This window comes from Ascaphus truei, chromosome 8, assembly GCF_040206685.1.
Source record: "Ascaphus truei isolate aAscTru1 chromosome 8, aAscTru1.hap1, whole genome shotgun sequence".
Classification (NCBI taxonomy): Eukaryota; Metazoa; Chordata; class Amphibia; order Anura; family Ascaphidae; genus Ascaphus; species Ascaphus truei.
The window spans coordinates 45,770,356-45,797,800 of record NC_134490.1 but is presented as its reverse complement, the minus strand read 5'-3'; the positions used below and the strand labels follow the sequence as shown (position 1 = coordinate 45,797,800).

The following is a 27,445-nucleotide window of genomic DNA, read 5'->3' as shown; positions in this document are numbered from 1 at the left end:
AGTTAAACCCACCAAAACAACACATTTCCTTTTCAGTATAAACTTTACAAACTTTTTTCTATGAAATGTATTCTTATTCAATAATATTTTTTTTTTTAAAGGAATTAATTTTATATAGGTTTAGCCTGTTAGATGTGGAGCCGCTGGCCGGACGCTGCAAGTGGTGTAATGGTAAATGGTCACATTTCCGGCTTTATAACAATAGGTCTAGCTTCTTCTTCCTGATGAAACGTGATTATTCTTTGATGGCGCTATAGCAAAGCCTCCACCAAAAGGGGTTGGGTGCACTGTGCATAGATGGAGTGTACCAGAGCCCCCTCCTCACAAAACTAAATAGATTAAACCCTCTTGGTATAATACTATCACATACTGTATATAATAACGTCACAATAAAACAAACAGTACAGTATTAAGCAAACTCTTGTAATATTTACTAAATTCAGTATGATACAAACAAACAAACATATGACAGCTTTGGACCAGTACCACCTTTCTAAGTCTCACGTTAGGTCTCGTTGGCCTGCAATTGATGCACAAGGCACATAGGATGTGATGATGGTATACTCTTGCTGTATAAATATTTGTAATCTACGATGAGTAGCCTTGGCAAGTCAGGATGTATAGTATGCAGCTTTAATTCTTCACCCACCTCCTAGCAAGGATGTCTGACCAGAGGGGAAGACTTTACAGATGTGTCTTTCTGTGGAACTATTCCTGGCTTGTCATGCTGGACTTCCCAGGAGAGGGCAGACCTCTGGCAGAAGTTCTAGAGCTAACTCAGCACCTTCTTTCTTCACTTTGTCTGGTCTGAGCTAATTTTGTGTAGTCCTTGAGGAGAGCAGGCAGATGCGTCCCCTGTTACTGCTTCACAAGGAAGTGTTGTTTACTCTGAGTGCTGGCATAAGTTCTTGTCCTGCTTCATTGGAAATGAGGTAAGATGTACAGTAGCAGGTTTGCTACACTCACTGTAACTGTGGGCTTTATGATACCTGGGGAGATAGACCTCCTACCCTAGAGAGTAACTTTCTCTGTTAGCATTGCAAGAAGTCTCTGGGACAGTGTTTTTCAACCAGGGTTCCTAGGAGCCCTTCGGTTCCACAGGCATCTTTAATGGTTTCTGTGTAATTTTCTGATCATTCAAAAACTGTACCAAATACAGAAGAATGAGAGCTATTAGAGAGGGTCATGTTCCTTACAATGTGTCTGATCTCAGACACGCTATGAGAGAGGGTTGGGGTTCCTTACAATACATCTGATCTCAGACACGCTATGAGAGAGGGTTGGGGTTCCTTACAATGCATCGCATTCTCAGGAAGCAGCGAGTCTGAAGCGGATATAAAATAAAAAAAAAATAAAAACAAATGTCACTAGGACCTTTAAATGCTTGTCCAATAAGAAGCCGCAAATGATGATGCTGCGACCTCCTATTGCCTAGAGATGTGGAAGCTATTTTGTTTCCCATGGAGGGAGAAGATTTATTAATAACTTCCCCAAGTGAGTATCTGGGGATCCCGGGATTGCCAGAGCTATAAAATAGCACAGTTTATCTATGGGGACCCACAAATCATTAAAATGTTTTAAATAATAGGGTAAAAAACAAGCTCCTGGGATTTCTGCTCTAAACGCCGTCAGACTAAGGAGATTAACACTAAAAGCGACCAGTCAGAAATGCTAAGGGGACTACATACATATCACGGCCATTAGTTCATTGTGGTCTCACAGGGGACTTTAACAGGAAAACAAAGGTCTGACTTTGATGTAATATGAATGTGTCTGGAAACCTCAACTCCTTTCTCATTCCTTCTCCTTTCCTTCCGGAGACTTCTTGAGGAATATTTCTAACTCGCACTAGTTGCAAAAGCAGGAAGTTTCACGAGCGTTTATCAACGTGGTTTAACAAGAACCCTTCCGTCAAAATAGTGCAATGCTATGTTATTGATGGCAAATAAGGACATGATTTCATAGCTGTGCGTTAGGAATGTATTTTATATGAAGGGAAGATCAGGTGTACGATTATATTACTTGTTAAGCAGTATTCTATTCTGTATATCAGTTTTACAGCTGTAATACCATATCTCTGTAATTATTTACCAGTGAAAAGTGTTCCTAGAGCTCGTCTATTAAATAAGTATTGTGCTCATATACCGTGTGTGGGAATCAGAATGCTTTTCTGAGCAATGAAAGGGACGTGAGGAAAAAGCTAAGGAAAACGAATAGTGAGAAATAGACTACTTCATGAAATATTTACAGGGTTTTATTTTTATTTTCAATAAGATCTGTACCCATCAACATGTCTTCAGTCAGCATAAAATCTCAGAAGAAAAAATGAAAACACAGTTTAGAATGATTTAATTTGCGACAGGGTGTATATCTTTCTGACAAAGAATAAATCAGACACTTTCTTAGGAGCACAAAGATTTTACCAGCTGCTGAAACAATGGGAGGGATGGGAGAGGGAGACAGAACAGACACTTACCGCATGGAACCAATTATATGCTCATTCTGAGGCTGCTTTAATGTCCGTGTAAACCATTGTTTTTCATATGTAGGCTCAACCATTTTGTGACCAAACAGCCCGAAAAGAATCGAGCGCACCAATTTGCAAGCCCCAAACAAGAGAGCTGTAGCCATGCTGTAAAATGGCTGCAGTCATCTCTCCTGCTGACAGTAAGACCTGGTAAGTTATGGGCATGCCAGCAGTAATCATGGAGGTTTGCCCTCACACCCTGGTGAGGTGCCCTATGTATGTATGGGAGTGGTCACAGGCTCTGACTCCATGGTTAGTGATGTCAGAGTTGTGTCAGCCCCCAGAGGATACATAAGGCACAGCACTGAAAAAAAAAGTTAGTTGGCAGTAGAGAGTAAGAGTGTGTTTGCTGAGTTATGGAGGAGGAGTTAAGAAGCTGTTAGAAGGACAGTGTTTGGAACTGTGACCAGGGACCTGGTCACAGGGAGATATCCCTGCGGGGATAGGGAATCCCTACATTAGGAGGACTATACCTTTCAAAGGGAAGTACGGTGAACAATGGAGGGCTAAATTCACCCATTGTGGAGGGCAGCTGGCCCACCGTGCTAATAAAGATGATCCTGTTGAAATATACTCTCGTGTGTAAGTGTGGAGTAATTGCACAGAGAGAAGCACCACAGAGGAGTTCCTCACCAGGACCATCCACAAGCTCAAGCTGGGATCCTGATGAGGTGGAGGCGCTGCACTGGATATAGGTAGGACTCAAGCACACTACCTCAGCTGCCTGTCTGGGTTGGCAATCCCCAACACAACATCATGCGGGAGACGCAGGAGTCCTGTTGCCAACAGGTGCACCACCAGACATCACACTGTAATGGGGACTGGTTAGACCACAGGGGCCAATATGAGATTGGGTGGGTCAGGCCAGTTCAGAAAATCCGTTACAGAGCTATGAATGAATCTATGGCAGGGGTGGGAAACTCCAGTCCTCAAGACACCAACAGGTCAGGTTTTCAGGCTATCCCTGCTTCAGTATGCAGATGATGTAAGGAGCGCACGATCCGGTAGGAGCAAAGGGAGGACCCAGATAACAAAAGTATAAATTTGATTCATCAAGACATTAAAATCCAACGCGTTTCGAACGTGTTAGCATTCTATATCAAGGATAAACGTTCGAAACGCGTTGGATTTTAATGTCTTGATGACTCAATAAATTTATACTTTTGTTAAATGGGTCCTCCCTTTGCTCCTACCAGATCGTGCACTCCTTACATCATCTGCATACTGTATACTTCACTTTGGAAGCAGCATATCCATCCAGCCACACCAGGAATTGTGAGTAATTATCTTCTTGCTACAGGGTTAGCCCCCAATGAGATAGATGGTGAGGGCTTTCTTTTGCTTCCCACTACCTGTCTCCAGGGGGCGTTTACCCATAATTGTTGGCATTACTACTTACACATTTATTAATTCTGACGTTATTTACCTTGGATGGTGGTTTTTGGTCTTATGGAACTTTATACCTGGCATTTGAGTGCTCCTAAACTCTTATCTACCTATCCCTGCTTCAGCACAGGTGGAGCAATCGAAGACTGAGCCACCTGTGCTGAAGCAGGGATATCCTGAAAACCTGAACTGTTGGTGGCCCTTGAGAACTGGAGTTGCCAACCCCTGATCTATGGGGTCTGCTTTCTAAAGCCATAAGCAATTAATAAGGGCCATCACACCCTTCATGCAATAGGGATAAATAGGGGAGGAGACCTTTGACATAATATATATTACTTTGTGTTATCTTGTGCATCATTGATACTCGGTATTATCCACATTGATTCCTTATTCGATATGCTGAGAAACAGACTTCTCTGAGTGGGAAGATTTTAGCCCATTTCAAATGAATGGAGCCGAAATCTGGAAGATAGCTTCACATTATATTATAGTGGGGTCTATGCGTCGTTAAAATGGTGCACTATGCATTACTGTGCACCTCTGGTGACATCAGCAAGGGTTAATATCAAGCCACAAGGCATCCAGCTTGGCTGTCTCTTTGGTTTTTAGCACTTATTATGAGCCATTGTTATTTCAGGAGAAATGGAATAGATCGGTTATTTAACCCTTGGTTGCACAATGTCAAAATGTGCGTAATTTATGTTTGCCAGGATAATGATTGGGAATAGTTCCTGTCTGTGCTTACTCGCCCTCTTTGTGTGTCTTAAGAGCAAGTGTTGCTTCCACCTTGCATCAGACGGAGTAAGAAACCATGGCCTTTGTGCTGTGCACAGATATGGGTCACGTCTCAAGTGAAACACTGCTAGGAAAATTGTAATGCTCACAGCACATGCAAGCACGGCTTAATCCTGACTGTACCAAAATGAAAACCCTGGAAAGCACAATCATTTCCTGAGCTTTGCCTCGTTGTGAAAGAAAGTCAAAGATCATGTTGGCAAATCACACACACAAATGCACTGCAGATAAACCTAATTTATTCCAAAACCATATTAATAAGATTTCTTGCAAAGAGAAGGTAACCCTATACTCTGTGTTATCCCTTTTAATGCTGTGAATATTTCATTCTAAATCAGCTAGGAAGCCGCACTTTATTACAGTGATAGTGTAAGAAGAATGCTCCATACTATAGGTAGCACTTAGCAGTGGGTATTGAGTTGGGTATAGAGTCGCGCTGATCATTTTTTCGGCACAGTCTTCTGCTCTGTAAAATTCATGATTACATTTCTCATGCTGAGACACAGGAAGATAAGGTCCAAGGTCAAAAGGAGCTGACAGTGGTATTCAAGGTGGGTTTAGTCCGTTTAAAAAAGCAGTGATGTTACCACTACCGCCAGGCATTTAAGGTTTTTTTTTTTTTTTTTACTATCCTTGGTGCATTGTGTGAAATTTTGGAAAGAATTCCCTGTACAATTCTAAACTCCTAAATCAAGTTCTTTTTAGAAAATTTGAACTAAAAAGGTGCAATTCTTCCCAAATAGTTTGAGTGACAATGGGGGTTATTTGCTAAACTCTCTCCCAGCTGTAGCTGGGTAAAGTCTATGCTAAATAATTGCCCCAGATCTATCAAAGGAAAATCTCTAATTGCGTTGAATGGGATTCCTGTGCTTGAATGAATATGGCTGTTTTTTGCACAGGTTTTGTCCGTAACATTCAGCGCCTTCTTTTGTCGTTTCAAATGTCTGCATAGACATTATATCATACATATCATCTTCAGCGCTTGTTGATCCACTACTAGGTGAAGGCCTTCCCAATGATCTTCCAGGTACTGTGGTTGCAATTATATCTTTATAGAAAGTATTATTTCCTCAAGTAGAAAGGGAAGAGACCAGAAGATCCAGTCACTAGCTTTGTTGCAAGTTGAATTCTCTTTTCTACTTTATGGTATTATCTGGCCACATGAAGGTTACATTGCTCATGATCAAGATTTGTTTGTCCTCACACTACACATAATACATGGTCATTCATTTTCATTCACTGTTGCAAGCACCATGGGGAGTAAACTTGTTTCTGCAAAACAAATTGACACATTGATATTGTAATAAAAATAACATATCTATCTGAATGTACAAGCTCAGAAACATAAAATCAGGCATATTATGATTCTGCTAACTAGTCTTAACAAACGCATTCAACCAACAGAGCAACGATAACTCTCACAGCCTCCTCCAGCCAGCTCAGCCTAAATATAATGAGGGATTACGGTTTTAGGTTTTAACCGAAAAACACCACCTACTATCTTGCACTTTTGGTTAAAAACGATAACCATAAATCAACATAATTTCCTATTGAATTCCCCCTCTTGTGGCAGCTCGTCCACAGGTGGGAGAGAACGGCGGCGTACGGAAACTAAAAAAAGTGCGCGATAAACACCAAATTCAATTTCTTTTCATTGTGAACACTGATAAAAAGTTACAGAGGTGAAAACACCCGCAGAGACGTTCTTAAAACGTGCTCCAATAAAGTGGTGTATTATGGAGGTTGTGCTATCCACATTATCCAACTGTGACAATCCTTCCGGGACAATGTTCATCTCGCCAATGTCCCTGTGTGTGACATTACAAAGAAGAAATAGACATAGTGTAAACTGTTTACTGATAATCACGCATATACTGTAGCTAAATTGCACTTCTAAGGTGACAGATAAGAAACATTGGGTGTTGTTTAAATCAGGACATCCGTGCCTTTCAAAATGACTCAGTGCCTCTGCTTTTCCCACAGCTGGCTGGTGCCCAGCTAACTGGAAGGACACTTAAGCACCGCGTCCCTTCTGGTCCAGTGCTCAGCTGTGTCTGCAAAGTCTTCCAAAGTGGCCGGCAGCCAAATGTACAGCAAGCTCACAGTTCCAAATACAAATTAAAAATCCTACGCGTTTCACTGTTCCATCGCATTCCTCAGGGGCTCTGATAGCTAGACATCATATTCCCTTTTAATAGCAGTCTAATTGGCTTCCAAATCAGTTCCAGGGAAACCAATATTAGGTGAATCGAATTGTGTAAAGTCCACACACAACCAAAATGATATGATCAACAGGTACAGTACAAGGCAACTCATCCTGAATAATATTAATATTACAAACTACTTACATTTCTTTTATAACATAATAAAACTAACAATACATATAGACAAACCATAATTCAAAAAATAATCTTTAAAACCTACATGAAATGTCTTATGAAATCTCATTCAACAAATGCGAAATAGTGGCATCATATTGGAGATATCCCTATTAGAAATGAAATAAAACAGTAAAATAATTGGATGATAAAATCGTATTAAATATTTATCGACTAAAATATATTAATGAATATAGAACTCATTATAAAGTGAGATATTACAGTGTACAGCAAATAAAAATATCACTTGTGAGCACATTCACACATTGGACGGGTCTGCAACCATGCCCTTCCCCATTATCTCTTGGCATGCACTGCTTCTACTTCAGCCAGTGAGTCCAGGTAATGACATGCAAATGAGCACACAGTGTCACCATTTGCTTCTTGTCCATTATAACATAGACCCCCTATAAGCGTGTGCCTGCCATATTACACAGCCTGGGTGAAAAGTGTAAAGCCAGTAAGCCTACTCAGACAGCTGTTTTGTCCTTTAAAAACGAAAAAAAATATTATATAAAGGAATCCAAATAGTGGGAGCAATACAGTAGAGGCACTTGGGGGGGGGGTGTGTGGGAGTGGGGGAGTTAAGGTTTATAGCAACATTTAAACCGTGTGGACTGAGACCCTAACTAAAAAAATGCAATACATTTTCTTTTTGGGATCAATCTTTCAATCTATTTCCTCCCCTCCACTTTTTGGCAATAAAATCAATGCCCCTATATTTAATTCCTTTACATTCGGAGTTGTGGATTTGTTTTTAAATGTGAAGAGACATTGTGTGTTTCTAAGCCTATCATAATATTACAAAGATGCTCTAACATTCCAGTTGTTCACCGACGACTAATATAAGACGGAATAAAAAACAATCTCACCGGTTCTTTTAGAATTAAAATGACCTGTTCTATTAATTCCACGATGATCACCAGCTCCGCAGTCATGGCAACTAAAAAAAACATTTCGGTCGATCATTTAACTCCTTGCTGTGTATTGATAATATTTTGCTCTTTAAAGGCACTCGGGGCTAATGAATTTTTTTAAGTTAGTGCCTTGGTGTAAATGATCTGTGGATAATCAGGTAGGTATTTGCCTATAATAGGGTCTGTCTTTAAAATGCCCCAATGTTTATTTAGAATATCTTTCACTTTAAAAGACTATTTATTAAATTGAGTGATAAATGGCAAAAAATATTTATCATTTTTTTTTTATATATATATATGTTTTGGGTTCTTTAATATTTCGTTTATCTCTCTGTCTTTCTATAAGAAAATATTTTCCCTTCAAAGGCCTCAATTTTTTTCTCGGTTTACCCTAAGTTGTTGTGGGTCATATTTTTTTTTTATCTAAAAATCTCCTTTCTAAAACACTTGATTGTTCGTGATATTTTTCCTCAGACGTGCAGTTTCTCTTGAGTCTTCTAATTTGGTCATATGGTACAGTACGTTCTTAAGCCAATTATGGTGATTACTGCTTTTTCTGTGTACATAATTATTACAGTCCACCGACTTTAAAAGGTTTTAAAGTGTACATTGCTATCATCTACAATCTAATCAATCTCAAAAATGAATTTCTGACTTACAGTATTAAAATTGGTGGTAAACGTCTGATTAAAATTTTTAAAATGTACTTGATTGTAAAAAAAAATAATAATTCAGGAGGACTTCACAACTCTTCCACATAAAAATAATGTAAGCTGTATATCTACACCAGATTTTAACCAAAAAACACTAAAAAAAAATACCACCAACTAATCATTTTGCACTTTCAGTTAAATCCAATAAACTGGAAATGAAGCATAATTTCTTATTGAATTAGACCTCTTGCAGCAGTACAAAAGCAACACAATTGAAGTATGAAAACTAAGCGCAGAGATAAACATCGAATTCAAATGTGTACCAATTCAGTTGGTAACACTGGTACACACAGATTTTCTTCGTAACATTAGAGCACCAGAAAAAACAAAAAAACACTGAAAACCGTAACCCCTAAATATAATACACTCCACTTCAATACAAATATTTTTTCTTACAAATAAAGTTAACTAAGTAAACAATGTTTTCAGTTTAAAACAAACATTGATGTGAGAGAACTTTTCTAAGGCCTCCTACATATAACTATGGTAAACTCTTCAAGCAACGTATAATATTTCACTGTAAATCCCTGCAGTTTTGGAATGTGTTAAAGTCTTATCTCAGATGGAGGTGGTCCAGCAGCTTGCCACGTGGCATGCGCACTCCTTAGAATGAGTTCTGATTCTGAAGGTCATGGTGGAGAGGGGAACGCGCTGTGACAGCAGGAGAGATGCAAATAGGACTTTCATACAGTAGTTGACGACAAAAAAAAATGAATATCTGAAGCTTGACCAATGACCACGACGGTCTAATGAAGAACTTTGGCATTTTTATGAATATGTGCAGGAAAACAAAGCAAATTGAGTATTTTGATCCTGCAAATCAAAACCAGTCTTTTACACATTGGCCAATTTGCAAATGAAGGGAATTATTCTATATACCTGTATGTCAAAGTGGCCATTTGGGTCCTTTTTGGCCAAAAATCCGTATATAGACTTAAAATTGGATATTTGGCCAAAAATAGCACAAACCGCCACTTTGACGTATTAAGAATAACCCCCTAAAGTTTGCGAAGCGTTTTATATCACATTTGCATATCTCTATTAGTATTTTCCTTTCCACTAAGAATTCCAAAGGTATCTAAATGTGTCCGAAATATTGAGACTAGCCTCTGTGACCAACTTCCTGCTCCCAAAAGGAAGCTCTGGTTTTCAAAAGGAGTCAATGATTCCATATCTCAGGCTGGACTCGTTCCTCAAAACATGAAGGAACATTTTTTTAAGCTGTTAAACGTTTTAAATATTACAAATGGGAGGCAGAAGTTTGCACCGAGGGACGTGTGTCTCAGCTTGGGAAACCGGAAGTACCTAGGAGCCATATTCAGAAAATTCAGTGGGATGTTTAAAAGAATAAGGAAGGGCATTAATATGCGGTGGGGGGCTGATGTAGAGGGTAGCTGGGAAGGTGTAGATATGCTCAGTCTTGTCATTTAATTCTGCATATTCCATTTCTCACTGGGGGAACCTAGAAAAGAAAAGCCACGTTAGCCCATACCCTGCCACGTGTCCCTGTGGCTGAGGAGGGTATAATCTAGCTCGGAGTGATATTGTTCCTACTTTTAGCTATGATTATTAATAAACACAAGTGCTTGGTCCTTGGACTAAATTCAGTTCCATATGACGAACACCTGATTTGTTTTAAACATATGAAAGTCCCCCCTTTCAAAAACAATTTAAGGCTTTGCATCACTGCAAATCCAGTGACATCGGGTTACTAAACTCATCTCCCTGTGATCTGGATCTGGAGCATAGAAGCATGTGCTTACAGGAGTGTGGAAAGCGTCACTGTGTCAAGGGAAGGATCCTGTAAAATTACCTTATGCTAACTTTAAAGAAACACTTTTGGAGATCAATTCTAATTGAATGCCTAATGCTGCCAGAATATGAGCTGATATTTGTGCTAATTAGCAACTGCAAGAACTCAATCCAATCATTAACCTAATGAATGTCATTTATAAAGGCAAGAGGAATCCTATCGCAGGTTAGCACACAGTCCCCGCCTCACAGGACTTCACACGCTGTGTAGTGTTGCAGGAGAAGGGTCATTTTTTTGTCTAAGTAAATGTGGCAAGTAATTAATTGTCCGATGAGAGATACCCGAGAGTGGAATGCATGTAGGGTTCCTAATCTTTGGTTGGAGACGTATTACAACCTTCAAATAGAACTAGTGTCAGCATTATTCTGATTTGTAAAACAGAACTGTCGCGAGCTCAATAGAGGGACATCTGCCCAATCTTCTGTGGGGTTTTAAACTGGCTGAGGGTCAAAAGGGGCAGACAAGCATATGGTTTATTTTCAATTTCATATTCATAATGACTAAGTTTATATTCAAGTTCTTTAAAAAAAAAAAAAATCAACTATCCTTCAACTTACAAGTGCAGTCCCAATTTATTTAGTGGATTTGAAAACAAGTGATAGCACTTAGCCGTGTAACACATTCTGTGGCTTAGTGATATTTGTTTTAGCTTTGCAAACGTGGGCCCAATGTCACCAATGTTAAAAGCTCAACTACAAATATCAGAGAATATACATTGCAGAACTAGCTCATTGTTGAAGATTATCACAGTATGTATTGTAGTCGTATTAATATTAATGTTTTTTTTCTGCGGTGCTTTTACTAAACTCCTTTGCTGCCACAAGTTTATGCAACTCAATTCCCCAATGACCATCGTATAATTAAAAAAAATGGTCATTTGGTATCTTCATTGGCTGATGCATAAAGTCAGAGGGAGATGTTATGAGGAATTTGCAAGGATGCATAAGGAGGCCATGAAACCAGGGGACCTACGTCAATGGTCAGTGTGTTAGTCCCAAGGCTGTGCTTCTACATACTGTACACTGGCAACAGCCTGACATCCACAATGATTATCACTTATAGGTAGGTGCAAATTATTCACAAAAAGCTCCTTGTATTTTTTCATGATCCAGTCCTTTCTGGATTTGAAACGTAACATACAGCACATTTTCTACACTCTATTATTTTGTACATAACAGGTAACAAGAGTTTAGATATTCCTGGTGGATAGAAAACAAATGAGGGGAAAAAAAATCAGGAAAATAAGGTCCTCGGTGCTAAGAGCTCTGAACAATGAATTAGCCGCCCGCTGAGAGGTCTGTGCAATGTGCAGGTTTGGCTGAGATTCTGTGAGATTCAGCAGATTAAAAACAAGAGTTTAAAGGCAGCATCTGTATGGGAGAGGCGCATTAATAAATCATGAGCGTCTTAAATTAAGAAAACTGGTAACCGTCTTCCGAGACGCTTTGCTATTTGTTATGTTGCTCTCTGGAAGGACAAAAGATTTATAGACAGAGAGGTTCCCTTCTCATAAAATCAGCATCTCCTTAAAGGTCATCAGCAAAGTAATTAGACATGATATGTATGAATGACCTTAATAATAGATTGCTTTGTAATGGCGGTCATATACTGTAGATATAGCTCAGGGGTGGCCAACTCCAGTCTTACCAACAGGTCAGATTTTCAGGATAACCCTGCTTTAGCACAGGTGGCTCAATCATTGACTGAGCCACCTGTTCTGAAGCAGGGATATCCTGAAAACGTGACCTGTTGGTCACTCTTGAGGACTGGAGTTGGCTACCACTGATGTAGCACATTTCATGTTCCCCATGAGCGCATTGGAACACTTCCTGTGCTTGGTTAGGGGTCCCAGCAGTTTGCAGAGAAGTGGGCTACATGTGTCCTAGCAAAACTGCTTCTGTAGCAGAGGGGCTGCAATGCGTTGGTCACGTGTGCTTTCTCCTGCCAAACGCTCCCAACAATATTGCTACAGTAGTTCCTGTTCTTACCTCCAAAGTGAGCTTTCTGTTACACTCCCGAGGTTAAAATCATAGAGCTTCGTTAGGATCAGGATCACCTGAAAAAGAAACAAAGAAGTGATGTTAGTTTGTTCAACCACAGATGCATTTTAAATAACCCAGAAGAGATCATTGCACACATTCATTAATACAGGGGTATTAGAGAAGATCAGACACCAGCACAGAAATCATTAATTGCATTCGTTCCTGCAACCAGCAGCATTTGTTTTAATCCTCCAGACATTTTGCATCTGAAATAAAAGCTGCCGGAAGGAATCAATTAAACATTGTTAATTCTCTTTACATTTGTTTAGCATGGAATACAAGACCCCATTCTTCCAGAGCAGGATTTAAGCATTGACATAGGGGAAATTAAATGAAAGGTATGATTATCCGAACCTAAAGAAATTTCATTAGTCATACAAAGCTGGATTCTGTAACACATGATATGTATGGCCCTATGGGGCTTATTCTGTATCAGTCAAGCAACCAATCTGGCCGTTTCCAGACGAAATTCCCTATTGACTTCAATATATATATATGCCCCTATGTATAATATAATAATGTTTTTTCTTGTATAGCGCTGACAGTATGTGTGGCACTGTACATAGATTTTTTGCAAGCATGAGTTCCTGCCCCGTGGAGCTTACAATCAATCTTATGGTCCCAGAGGCACAGGGAGATAAAGTGACTTGCCGGTGGATGTTGGGGGTGATAGTGTGGAGTTTGATCCAACTGCACAACTGGTACAATAGGATTGGGGGGGAAGGGGATGTTAGGGGTATTGCAGATAGACTTCCTTCAAAACCGGCATTTTCAGGGAATTTTTAAATGTCTGAATGCCAGGGGAGAGTGATGGTACATGGTAGGGATTTCCTGAGAGAGGGTGTGGCATTGGAGAAGTCTTGTAGGTGGGAGTGAGAGGACGAAATAAGGCAGGACGAAAGGCAGATGTCATGGGCAGATCGGAGGGGTGTTTAGTGATATATTTGGGGGTGAGGGATGAGATGTAAAAGAGGGGCAGTGTCATTGTGACCTTTGTACAAGGTTTTAAATCTAATTCTAGAGTCTATGGAAAGCCAGTGCAGGGATTTGCATAGTGGAGCAGTGAGTGAGGTAGATGAGTCTGGGAGCAGCATTTTGGATGAGTTGGGACAGGTGGACCAAGGGAGTGTCAGCTAGGAGAAGGTTACAGTAATCAATTCGGGACAAGAGGAGTGAATTGGGATTTTAGTAGCGCCACAAGTGAGAAAAGGGTGTATCCTAGTGATATTTCGGAGATGAAGCCGGCAATATATAGTGAGAGAGTGAATGTGAGGAATGAAGAAGACACGGAGTCAAAGATTACCCCAATGCAGAAGGCTTGGGGTCTTGATGAGCAGGGCTCGACAAATGCACTCGCCTGGGGCGAGTGTATTTTGCCAGCTGTCGAATGTTACCTGTGGCGGGGTGAGGCTGCGTGGTGCGGCGTATCACGGCATTCTCCTGCAACTTGTGTCTCCCATGCACCTCCTGTAAAAAAATGGCTGCGCGACGTCAAATTATGCTGCTTTGCCATAACAATGGGACGTTACGTATTGTCAAGTTACCATAACAAGATGACAAGACGTCACGCAGTATCACGTAGGGTCCCGTTGTCATGGCAATGATGCCGCGTTGCCATTTTGACAGGAGCTGCAGGAGAGACACTCGCAAGTTGCAGGAGAATGGCGGGATATGCAACACCACACCGCCGCACACCGCTGCAGGTAAGACTCGTGAGGGGGGGGTGAGATTTTTGAAAAGGGCGAGTGTTTTTTTTTTTTTTTTTTTTTTTAGAATTTGTCGAGCCCTGTTGATGAGAGTGTGGTATTATTGACTGTGAGGGAGAGTTTGGGTGTAGCCATTGGCAGTGGATATGGCGAAAGAGTAGTAGTGCTGTTTTGCACATATTTCATCTTCAGGTAACAGTGGCACATCTAGGAGGAGATTGCAGAGATACAGTTGGTGACACAGGACAAAAGAGAGGGGGAGAGGTCAGGGGAGGGAAGATACATTTATCTGGGCGTCATTGGCATAGAGATGATACTGAAAGACAAGAAGATTGTATTCATTCAGAAAGAGAAGAAGAGGTGTAGGGGGCAAAGAGCAGTGGACGAAGGATAGAGCATGGTGGTAGTCCAACAGAAAGAGGGAGTGAAGAGGAGGAGACACCATAGATGGAAACACTGAAAGGCTGTTTTATAGGTAGGATGTGAACTAAGAGATGGCTGCACCATGGAGGCCAATAGAGTGGAGACTGTGCAGGAGAAGGGGGTGATCAACAATGTTGAAGACAGCAGAGAGAAGTGCATTAGTAAGGAGAAGTGACCCTTACTCATAGCTGTGAGTAGGTAATTTGCCATCTTTGTGAGTGCTGTCTTGGGGGAGTGCAGAGGACAGAAACCAGATTGCAGAGTCAATCAGGGAGTTGGAGGAGAGACATTGAGTCAAGCGGTTGTATATGCTCTAGTGGCTTGGGTGCAAAGTGGTGATAGATAGAGATGTTGGTTAAGAGAGGGTTTCTTTAGATGGGTGTGATGAGTGCATGTTTAAAGGAAGATGGGAGTGTGATGGAGATGAGAGGTTTAAAAGGTGAGTTAGGATAGGGCTTGGTGTGCCAAAGTGGGAGTAGAGCAGAAGTCAGGGAATAGGATCAAGGGGGTAAGTTGTGGGGGGTGAGATGATAAGAAGAGAACGGAGATCTCATCCACAGTTACATGGGACAATGAGCTGAGAATGGATTTAGGTGTGCGAGGGGGGGTAAGTGGTGCGTATGGAGCCTGAAATGAAGATCTCATGTCTAATGGACTACATTTTATCTGTGAAGTAGGTGGCACGGTGTTGGACTGTGGGTGGAAGGGGGTGCAGGTGCAGTTGATCAGAGAAGGGAGTTAAAGGAGGTGAATAGACATTGAGGGTTAAATTATGGGCTATTTGTGTCTTAGAAATCGGGTGCAAATTATTGCACCAGTTTTGATAAACTTCCTTAATAAATGCTCCGGTGCATTGCACACAAAATGGCCAGTTATACCAAAGACAAAAATACAGTAAAAGCAATTGGATTCTTTTTCTTTCATATGTTTAATTAACTTCAGTATTGCACCAGTTTTGCAAAAGGGATTATTTGAAGGGCCAATCCCTCCTAGAATCAAAGTGAACTACAGTAATTCCCATCACATTTTGCTAATTGATACTTTTTGTTTACCCAAACCTGACAACTATAAGTATTTGTAATGTATTTGTTAAAGTGAGACTTTGGAGAGGTTTGATTTCCTCTGGCGGCTCCATTTTATGTGATGTCACTGTGTGATCAGCCAGTGCTTGTACAGCCCCCCTCCCCCCCACCTTATCTTTATTTATTCTCTGATAAGGACAGGGTGGGATAAGGGGAAAGAAAACACTTGATTAACAAACACTTCTCCATTCGGAGGCCTCTAAGAAATTCAACTGGCCAATTTATATGGAATTGTACCTTTAAAGAAGCATGTCTATCCATCCCCCAGCTTCAAAACTGGTGCAACATTCCATCATAGATTTATCAACTGGGCAACAGTGGAGCAAGACAGGTCATTTATCAGAGAGAGAAGTCCCATGGGAGGGGATTAGTTTGGTTTTTATTTGTTAGTTTATTTGCTAGTTTTGAAGCTGGGAGACTATTAAGATGTAGCCCTACTCTTCTTATAGGACAAAAATAAATAAATCTCTGGGCATAAGAAAGGATAAAAATATAATTAATAAGCCAGCCGCAACTCCCAAGCTGCAAAGCTGAGTTATTGACAACGTATCACAGATGTGGAATCTATAAAAGTCCAAAAAAAGTTAGCAATTCCTTTAGAGGATGGTCCCTGGTCACCCATAATAGTTCGTTGACAGATGCTCAGGGCATTTATCCTTTAAACGGAGGTTGCCTTCTTGCTTAACCTTATTTCCCATGGGTTGTACCTTGGAAAAAAAACATGAGACAGCTGAAGTGATGAAGTTTCTCCCAGATTGCTTATGCTTAGCATAGGTCATCTGGTGTCAATCCATAAATCAATAATATGGAGCAACAAAAAAAAAAAGATAATGATTCCTAAAGAGAGGGATACCTGGTGATTCAGGATCAGTACGATACAATACTGCAATTTAGCTCCTTGTAAAATGCGTTTGATCTGCTGTAGAATCTTATCTCCATGAAAATGTTGGTAAATGAATAAAGCAGCGTTAGAGGTGGGAGTGTGTGTGTGTGTGTGTGTGTGCTATATGAAATAAAGTTGTTGTTGTTATTGTTATTATTATTATTATGTGCGGACACAGAACAATAATTTTCTCATTCTTGTGCAATTCTGACGCTAGAACTGTGCATAGTAAAACATTACCGGGGCTTCTGCCCTGAAGTGCTGACTATTTTCTAGCTTCTGTTGTAATTTGCTGCATTTAAACTGCAGTCTGGTATAAATCTCCCACGTCACAAAGCAAAGTAGTGAATATTGAGGACACCGTAAAGTAAGGGTGGGCAACTCCAGTCCTCAATGGCCACCAACATGTCAGGTTCCCAGGATATCCCTGCTTCAGCACAGGTGGCTCAATCTGTCGCTCACTGTGCTGAAGCAGAGATATCTTGAAAACCTGACCTATCCTTGAACACTGGAGTTTCCCCACTCCTGCATAAAAGTAAATGCCTCCGATTAAGGAGCAGTTCAACGTGTGTGTGTGTGTGTATATATGTATGAATATATGTATGAATATATGAATATATATATATATATATATATATATATATATATATATATATATATATATATATAGTAAAGTCAAACCGCGCTCTTGCTTCCTAACCGGATATATATATATATATATAGCAGAAAATAGCCGTGTTAGTCCAGTTGCGATAGTGCAGAATAAATGAGTTCTTCGGTATCACCTAATACTGAAGAACTCATTTATTCTGCACTATATATATATATATATATATATATATATATGAAAAAATCATCTCAGTTGGCACACTGTAAACATAGATAAGATGCTGATGCTTGCCTCATATGCACATGTAAAAATAGAATTTACCAGATTGGAGTCCGGAAAAAACGAGACAGCACACAGTCTTAGTGATTCCAATGCAGATGTAATCAAAGTAACATGGCACCACCTCCAACGTTTCGGTACACTCAACGTGACCTTCCTCAGGGACGTGCATTCACTTATTGCACGTCCCTGAGGAAGGTCACGTTGAGTGTACCGAAACGTTGGAGGTGGTGCCATGTTACTTTGATTACATCTGCATTGGAATCACTAAGACTGTGTGCTGTCTCGTTTTTTCCGGACTCCAATCTGGTAAATTCTATTTATATATATATATATATATATATATATATATATATATATATATATATATATATATATATATATATATCTCAAATGGATATATACACATTTTCTTTTCATGTATGTAAGGAAAGACTATAGGCATATACAGTAAGTAAGAACTGCTTACCAGAACTTGTGTATAGGACCTGGTAACACGTTGGGAACACAAGACCCTGCACAGAGCTGCCCCCCAGTGGTGTGACCAGGACATTGCAATATGAGAGGCTGCGAGGTCCCTACGAGCCACTCTCGGGGGGGAATATAAACTATAGAGAAGTTCTTTGTATATGTCTATTTTCTTTCATGCATTTAGAATAATGCACGTTGTGGGATGAACTTCCCCTTTAAGTAACAGAGACATTTAAGATAAGAACAGTTTAATGTACTTTGTATACTCTGCCCAATTCCCTTTTCCATTGTAAAACCTTAAAACGGTCCCACTTTAATTGATTTCTCTCTTTTTTCTAGCAATACTTGAACCTGAGAGTTGCGCTGACGGCATTATTTTCAGCTCCAGGGACCCCCTTGTTCTTGATACTTACCAGTGTTCCCCTCCCCATTCAATATGCTCCCAAATCTAGAAGGTCCCGTAATCTAATAGGAAGCCGCTACGTTATCTGCCACAACTTCCTATGCGGTGGCTGTTTAAATGCGCTGGGAGAATGCGCTATGTAAATGCGCTGGGAGAATGCGCTATTTAATTGCCCTGGGAGAATGCGCTGTTTAAATGCCCTGGGAGAATGCGCTATGTAAATGCCCTGGGAGAATGCGCTATTTAATTGCCCTGGGAGAATGCGCTGTTTAAATGCCCTGGGAGAATGCGCTGTTTAAATGCCCTGGGAGAATGCGCTGTTTAAATGCCCTGGGAGAATGCGCTATTTAAATGCCCTGGGAGAATGCACTGTTTAAATGCCCTGGGAGAATGCGCTATTTAAATGCACTGGGAGAATGCGCTATTTAAATGCACTGGGAGAATGCGCTGTTTAAATGCCCTGGGAGAATGTGCTATGTAAATGCCCTGGGAGAATGCGCTATGTAAATGCCCTGGGAGAATGCGCTATTTAATTGCCCTGGGAGAATGCGCTGTTTAAATGCCCTGGGAGAATGTGCTATGTAAATGCCCTGGGAGAATGCGCTATGTAAATGCCCTGGGAGAATGCGCTGTTTAAATGCCCTGGGAGAATGCGCTGTTTAAATGCCCTGGGAGAATGCGCTATTTAAATGCCCTGGGAGAATGCGCTGTTTAAATGCCCTGGGAGAATGCGCTATTTAAATGCCCTGGGAGAATGCACTGTTTAAATGCCCTGGGAGAATGCGCTATTTAAATGCCCTGGGAGAATGCGCTGTTTAAATGCCCTGGGAGAATGCGCTATTTAAATGCCCTGGGAGAATGCGCTATTTAAATGCCCTGGGAGAATGCGCTATTTAAATGCACTGGGAGAATGCGCTGTTTAAATGCCCTGGGAGAATGCGCTATTTAAATGCCCTGGGAGAATGCACTGTTTAAATGCCCTGGGAGAATGCGCTATTTAAATGCCCTGGGAGAATGCGCTATTTAAATGCACTGGGAGAATGCGCTATTTAAATGCCCTGTGAGAATGCGCTAACTACACCCATAAGTTTCTCAGGAACCAGGGGGTCCCTGGAACTGAAAATAAAAATGTTTGGCTCCAGAGGACCCTTGGGTTCTAATGGGGGTAAAAATATACTGATTTTAGATAAGATTGCTACTTTAAACCTGGGGGGTGGGGCTTCTTCTTTTCTGGGATTACCCATATCAGTCCCAAGTATCTGTCTTTGTAAATCCTTTACAGTAGTAGTCACCCCTTTGGGACAACTAGTACAGTTAACGGGTTAATGGTCTTAATGAGTTAAAACTGTGTGGGCTCACTCAGGCTACTCCCCTTCCCATCATGTGATATAGGAATACTGTGCAGAAAGAGTTTGCCAATCTGCAGTATGTCTTGTGATCAGTGATGTCACTATTATGGAGATAGACGGGTATATATAGCTCCACCAAATGTTATAGAAACAGGTTCCTCAGAGTTCAGACTGGGGACCTCACTGTGAGCCCTGTAAATAGGTTTGTGTGCGTTGATTAATGTATTAAGATGTGTCTTGACACACTTTGTAGTCTTCATTTAAGGAATTTGCCCCTTTAAGTATGCGCCAGTAATAAGGGACCAGGATTGCTCTCACAATTGAATGGGAGGATGCAAGCTTTTAGTAAGGAGTTCTCAGTGTTAGTAATACCAGGCTGTGTTTGGATTGGCCCAGCCGGAAGGTCCCCAGTGCAATCCGGATCAGATAGGGATGGAAGAAGTATTCAGTACACATACACCATATAAAGAACTATATGTTTTATAAAAGTTCCAGGCGCCCATCCTTGTTACATTCAAGAACCCACGCCCAACCTACACCCACCCAGCACCCTGAGCAGGTATGAGAGAATGAGCATTGCCACTGTATATAGTCAATCTGATGTAAACTCCTTTTGGAGCTGGTTAAGGAGAGTTACACAGTTATTATTTCTACTTCTGTGCTTGGAGGCTTTTCCATGTACCCACTACCTTTTCAGTCTACCATGCTCTATGACATTTTGTAGTTTTTATTTCCATGTAAAATGCTTTCCATAAATTACTGTATGATAATACTGATAATGAAAGATTCCAATAGAGCCACATTGATGTTACAATTATAAAGTAGTTTCTGAATTACACTGTGGAACGTAGCATGCGAAATTAACAGATAGAACTATAAAAACGTGGGAGTTCTGTATTAGATTGTCAGCTCTTTGCTGTATTTGTTTTATCAGGGAGTTCTGAGTTTATGAACAAACCCTCCACTCCTGTGGCTATAAGCGCCATTATTTCCCAGCACCAAGAACTTTGTCTCTTCTTTGTTCTCCTGTTACACTGTATCCATGCAGCACTAAACTGAAAACACAGTAACAAATAGCCAAAGTGCACATCTTACACCCCTCCCAAGGAACTATTTTTAACATTTACAAAGCAGTCAATATGTTGGCTGGAGCCAAACCCAACATTTAAAAGCTGCCGACATCATTATTAAGTATTTCTGCTGACTCGAACACCCAGTTGTCCCCAGTGGACTGCTTTAAATTCTTTAAGGTGATGACTTGACCCCCATCTGACATTTGGTTTTTAAACTGATAAACTGGTACCTAAGACTTATGCTAAACTATGTATTCTGTATAGGAATAAATTGTACCTTAATGACTTGGCTGCTGTTCAAGGCATGTTAATAGCCATCATTAACAATGGGGACATTGTGTATGGTACAGTAACTTGGATTCTCCAAAGTAAGCTGAGACTCTTGTACAAATCTGCCATTTTGCTGCGACAAGCAACTGCACAACCTGCGGTATCACTTCAAATAAACTTTTGACAAAAAGGGGTAGTTTCCCTGGAATCCCAGCTCGGTTACCTATATATAATTTACCCACAATAACTTAACTAAGTATGGTAAAACCGATCCCATGCTTCATTTTGCAAAGCCAGTATAACCACCCCACACTGATGAGACCCACTAAGGTCAAAACGGCTGTGTGTGGGTAGGTTTACTGGCTATGCATCTTAACCCAGGCTGTGCTTAAAAGGTGTTCAATGTCGCATGCATAAGCTTATAGGGATCGATGTCAAAATGGATTTGAAGCAAAAGGTGACACGTGTGCTCATTTGCATGTCATTTCCCAGAATCCCTTGCTGCAATGGAAGCACTGTGTGCTGGGTGATAATGGTGAAAAGCGGGGTTGCAGACCTGTCTAAGACATGCAAATGAGCACACAGTAATATTTCCTTTTGCTATATGCTTTACTGTGGAGGGTTTTTGTCACTTTTTTTATCCACCATAACTTAACTAAGCATACACACCACTCCCTCCCCCCACCCCCCAACTGGCTTGATTGTATGGTGTCCTAATACTTGCCTTGGATGTTGGACTAAGGTAGGGTACAGCCCTGTAGATTATAGCACCCTATATAATGGTTTCACTTTACTACTTTAAGTAGATGTTGTTTTTTTCCCTGGAATGCAGTTAATTTGTCCTCTCTAATGCGCAGGGATTTCCAGGCAAGGTTATCTAATCACATCAGACGCTGATAAATTCTAACACAATGTGTTGTTGGCCTCTCAAAGTGCTGGAGTTAATCTAGGCTGTAAATTAATGGGGCAGTTCCTGCATGCTACTGTATGTTATACACGCTCCATTTCTTGGGATCAATTTACGTATTTACCAATCCAGGTGATAAAATGACAGAGGATTTTCTCTACCACATTTTCAAATGAAGATGCCACGAAGCCCCAGGGAACACCCGGTATCACAGTTATTATGAATACTACAATCTATAAATCAAGGCTCTTCCCTTTGTAACTGTGCACATTCAGATGCAGCAAGACCTTTCAGGCCTATAAAATTTTACTATGAAAGAAAATTACTTTAGTTCATTAAACCTATTGTAAGATCTTGCCAACATTAAATTAGTAAAAGTGCTCAGCGTACGTGAAACGAGATATATGAGACTTTGTTTCCAGCAATTTACAGTATAAATGTGTTCTATTCTTGGGGAGGTAAGGAGGGAAAACGTAAAGACTAGAGAAAGGTGACAAGAAAGGAACAGTGTCTCATGTATCACCCAGATATATGAGACTGGGTGAGGTGCGATCTCTTTATGCAGACAAATGAGAGTCCAGTACTTAACCACTCGCCAATTAATTCCTGCTCTCAGCAATCCTGCCTTCCTAAAATAGTGAGATTAACATAATAATAACTGAAGCAAAAAATCAACTACTCACTCCTTTCACTACTGGAGTGTCAGAATGCAGTGCCCGCTCCTGTAACGATGATCTGTATGACTACCCCCCTAATCATGGGGTAATATGCACAGGTTTTTTGCCTGGGATGGCACAACATGATTGGCTGTGTGGCAAAGCATGAGTTCAATTCTGAAGCATCTGCCCAGACTATGGCATTTTATTTTAAAGGATCAACAAAGTGGAAGTAATATGTCACCAGTGTACTCAGGGGGTCGTCAAATTCAGCAAAAACTGTACTTTATTTGTTCAGTCTCAATACTGACATCTTGCCATACTAAGTGGAACAAAGTATGACTGTCTCCTATTCAGAGAGGATAAATAACATTATTGAACCAGTGTTGTTACAAGAAATGATATATCCTGTATATTGTTTCCAAATACAGAAGAATTCACATAATAAATGTTTCACCCTTTTGCTGTTCATACAACATCAACCTGGAAACAGTGTCTAAACAGTTTTGCCTACCCAGCAGCCATTCCGAAACATTAGAGGATACTCGGTGTCAGCCATGTTTATAGACACCCACAAATATTATTTGACATTACTTCTTCCTTTTTTTCAAGTTATCATAAAAAGTGGTCCCAGGTGCTTTCCTATTTGTCATAAGACAAGTGAGTGGACTTACTGTACCCCAAATATGTGAAAACAAATGTGGAATTGTTGATGTCCAAGATAATGAAGCTCGTTAGCACTTTACTGTAAAAGCGATCATTAGCACAATTCTTCATTTCTTTTCTTGTACTCTCCAATCAAAATGACAGGGAATATATATATGGACCACTCCAAGTTTAAGTCCTCTGACGAAACGCGTAGGAGTGGGGGTGCTAGGCAGGACCCCTGGATTATGCAGTCACGTAACTATGCTTCCTAACACTGCTGAGATTATTTTTCTGGACTTTGAACGCTTTTGATACTCATGTGTGCAATATACAGGCTATTCACTTTGCACTCTTTTTGAGAGCACGTACTCTTTCATGTCACATGCGTGTTATTTTATTCTATGTACAGAGTGACCCTCAGAGCACAGCTACCAATTTCCCACAGAGATTCAAATTGCTGGGGGTTTGGATAATATATCTGCTTTAAAGAGGCGGAATTTATGCTTGATGAGGAAGTATTTCATATACTGACTAATCACTCCATGTCCTTAGGGACTTATTATCTCATGTACTTGGAATTTGAAATAGCCTGTCTAAGAGTTTTTTGCAAATCTAAGCGATTCTCGTATTTCTGTCTATACTAGGCATTAGGGTTTACATTGATAGTTTATCCTATATCATGCAACAGTGTTTCTTTTGGGTAGTATTCATGTAAGGGGTCCTAGCCTAATTTTTAATATTTTTGTACTGTTATCTATTTCTTTTTGTGTCAAGTAATAAATTGTTATTTTCTAAACGGTATACCTGAGTGCTCTTAAGCGGGTTTCTTTTTTCAGTGGGTTTGCAGGCTCGGTACTTCTAGTAAAGTCTTTGATATATAAGTTGTGGAATGCAGCACACTGATTTGGGAAATACCTTCTTTAAATGGAGTTGGAATCTTGAGCCAGGGTGTGTATTCATTTGTGTGCACCGAGAATCTGAATATGTGATGTTTGACAAACACGGGCAGGTCTAGGAAACACCTTGATTCTTCTGGAAGTGAAACATGTAAATCCCACCGGGCTACAAGCCAAATCTATCCATTTCAATATTATTTCACGGGGCGCTGCTCTTTCCCTGTCCCCCTTTCTACACACCTGAAATAACCTCACCCATTTAGGCAACCACAGGAGCTAAGCAAAAGCACTTAGAAATAGATTTGAACTTACAGAACAGAAAACGGAGCACAGGCTTAAAGCATAAAGACTGCCAGCAGGCAGATGTCTGGCAGATGTGAATTGCTCAGTGCCCTGTTATTATAACATCTCCCCAGTCATCAGGAGGCGATGTGGCCACTTTCTGCAGACCGGCTGCAGGGAGAGCAGACTGTGATTTGAATGAAATGGTTCTCTGGGAAGCGGCCAACAAGCTCCGACAGTTTTGAGAAATCCACATTTGGGAGAGACAGGTGAAAGTGAAAAGTTCAACAAGAAAAGTGAGTCTGAGAAATTGTGAGATGTAAACAAATCGGGCTGTCAGATTCTTCTTTACCAGCAACACCAACAGAAACTGAGAGGCTTGCTCCTAACTTGTCACTGCTGGGAAGAGATATGTGACTATCCAACATGGCTGTGCTCTAGTTCACTATATTTTTTTAGCACATTTGTACAATTTTAATATGACTATTCACACACATTTTTGGATTTTTTTTTTTTTTTTTTTAGAAAGAATAATCTTTTTGTATTTGAAATTTGGTGACAATTATAACATTTAAATACTTCTTGGAAAATGTTGTCAAAACGCTGCTATTTTTTGCCAATTTTCGTTTTAAAATTGTGTAAAAAATTTAAAAAAAAAAAAACAAGATTTCATGACAATGTGACCTACATATTGATCCTGTGAGTTGGCAATTTTTGGGGGGCGAACCGTGCCAGTTTGCTTGGGGGGAAAAGTTTACAACCACTGCAAAGTTTCGCCATGTTTCATCATGTTGAACTTTTTCTCTTGGTGGCACTATAAAGGAAAGATTGAGAGATAGAGAGTGAGACAGGAAGAAGGGGAAAGTGAGAGAGTCTGGGAGAACACAGAAAGACAGCTTATTGGGGAGGAGGTAGAAAATAAAAAAATGGCGATAAGAAATACAAATAGGATTGTGTGAGCGAGATATGTAGGAAGAGAAGCAATAGAATGGAATGGACTGAAAGAATAAAAGGCAAAAAAAATTAGACTGAAGAGGGACATTGGTAGAGAAAAACAGAGAAGAAAAGAATATTTATTTATCAAATATTTTACCAGGATGTAATATAGCGGGGCGCGAACTTCTTGAGCTGTGGCCCCCTTGCTGGGAGCCGCAGCATTCGCGCACCCCCTTCTCTCAAAGGCTTGGCGTCAAATGACGCCACGGTCCTGTGACGTCACGTGACACAACCGCGTCATTTGACGCGCGTTGCCTATGCCATGCAACGTCACATGACCCCGCAGCGTCTTTTGATGCCGAGTTGCCATGGCGACGCGTGGCCGAAGACCCTGCTGGCAGCAGGTAAGTGAATTACAGAACCTCAAGCGGCATTTAATTTAAATGCCGTGGGGAAGAGCGCGGGGCCTCAGTAACCGCCGCGCCCCCTCCTGGGGGTGCGCCCCCTAGTTTTCGCAACGCTGAAGTAATACATTGAGAGTTACCTCTCGCTTTCAAGTATGTCCTGGGCAGAGAGTTATGATGACAAATACATGGCTACAAATACATGGTTACATTAAGTGAAGCAGGTTATACATTATGTATAGGAGAATGATGAGACAGAGGCCCCAGAATGGGGTCGTAGGCTCCTTAAGGGCTGCGACGTCCTGATTGGCGTGAGCTGGGGGGTCGGATAACCCCCATTCCCCCACGGAGTGGGAAGTCTGCTTGTCCCCTCCCATCTAGGGGGAGGGGGGTGAGAGGATATAAAGAGAGGGTCCCTGGGGGGAAGAGTCAGAGCTAACGGAATTCCCACCCACCCATCCCCAATGTTTGGCTATTGTATTAAACTGTTGGAGTGTTATATTAATATGATTTTGTATCACCCAGGAGCAGTTTGTCTCCTCGTCACAGCGGAGCTGCCGCGCCAGCCAAGCTCAGGAGACGGAGAATGGGCGAGGACTTTAGGGTCCGTCCCTCAGCTGGAGCCCCTAGAACAGCTCGGCAGGCTGGAGGCGCCGGCTGTAGGGCCGGGCCGGCCTATGCCCAAGCAACGCTGGTAAAAGGCTGGGTGCCAACTTTAGGGCTGGGCCTAAGCTGACCCTAGGGGCGGGAGGGGGAGGGAAGCAGCCCAACATCAGCAGAATGAGGATCTCCCCCTCCCAGTTTACAGTGCTTTTGGGCGGGGGGAGGGAGTGGGCCAATTGCTGGCTGTCTGGGCAAGGATCTCCCCCCCATTTTGCATGGATCCTGCTTGGCTGGCGGGCAGGCTGGTTGATTTTAACAGCGGGTGTTAAAATAAAGCTGTGACCTTTTCTTCCAACCTTGTGTGGTCTGACGTTATTTGGTTTAGCGTTACAAAGGAGGGGCGGCGCATAAAGCCTTTAAGAGAGGAAGTCGAAAGTAAATAAGAGGAGAATAAAAGAGAAACAATTATCATGTTAGAAATAAAAGGACGGAAGTGAGAACAAAGGAAAGAAAAAGTGGATAAGGAGAGACCGAATGAGGAAGGAAGATTAAAGATGGAGATTTGTTACGTTCACAAGTAAAAATATGAATGTGAACAACTGTACCAGAAACCAAATTGAAAATAAAAGAGTTTTTAAGTAGAAATGAAAAAGCGGTTGCCAGCTTTTAAAGAAGACTCTTGACCCAGTTTTAATGTCATACGAATCATTTTCTTTTGTAAGGAAAGCAGAAGATTTTAGTACCCCACGTGAGATTTGGCTGCCTCTACACAGAGCCATATGACAGTACTGGACATGCAAGAATAGTTCCTTTTAAGCTCGAATTTCCCTTGCATCATGTAATCAGCCTGAAAACCCAGTGGAAGCGCTTGCTTTGAAATTAGTTGCAAGGTGTGATGTCAATATTGTCATTTAAAAATTCCCTTTGCAGATAGAGAGCTTGTAATGATCGCTAAAACTGGCAGCATACTTACCACCCTAATAGATAACAAGT

At 41.0% G+C, this 27,445-nt stretch overlaps 1 protein-coding gene across 1 annotated transcript in view; it reads right to left on the bottom strand.

Moving 5' to 3' along the window:
- The window catches only part of SORCS3 (sortilin related VPS10 domain containing receptor 3), a 445,583-nt gene that overhangs the window by 292,183 nt on the left and 125,955 nt on the right, over positions 1-27,445 (bottom strand). The window contains exon 2 of the mRNA XM_075611819.1: positions 12,518-12,585. Coding sequence (XP_075467934.1) covers positions 12,518-12,585 — 68 coding nt within the window. The remainder of the gene's footprint in view (positions 1-12,517; positions 12,586-27,445) is intronic.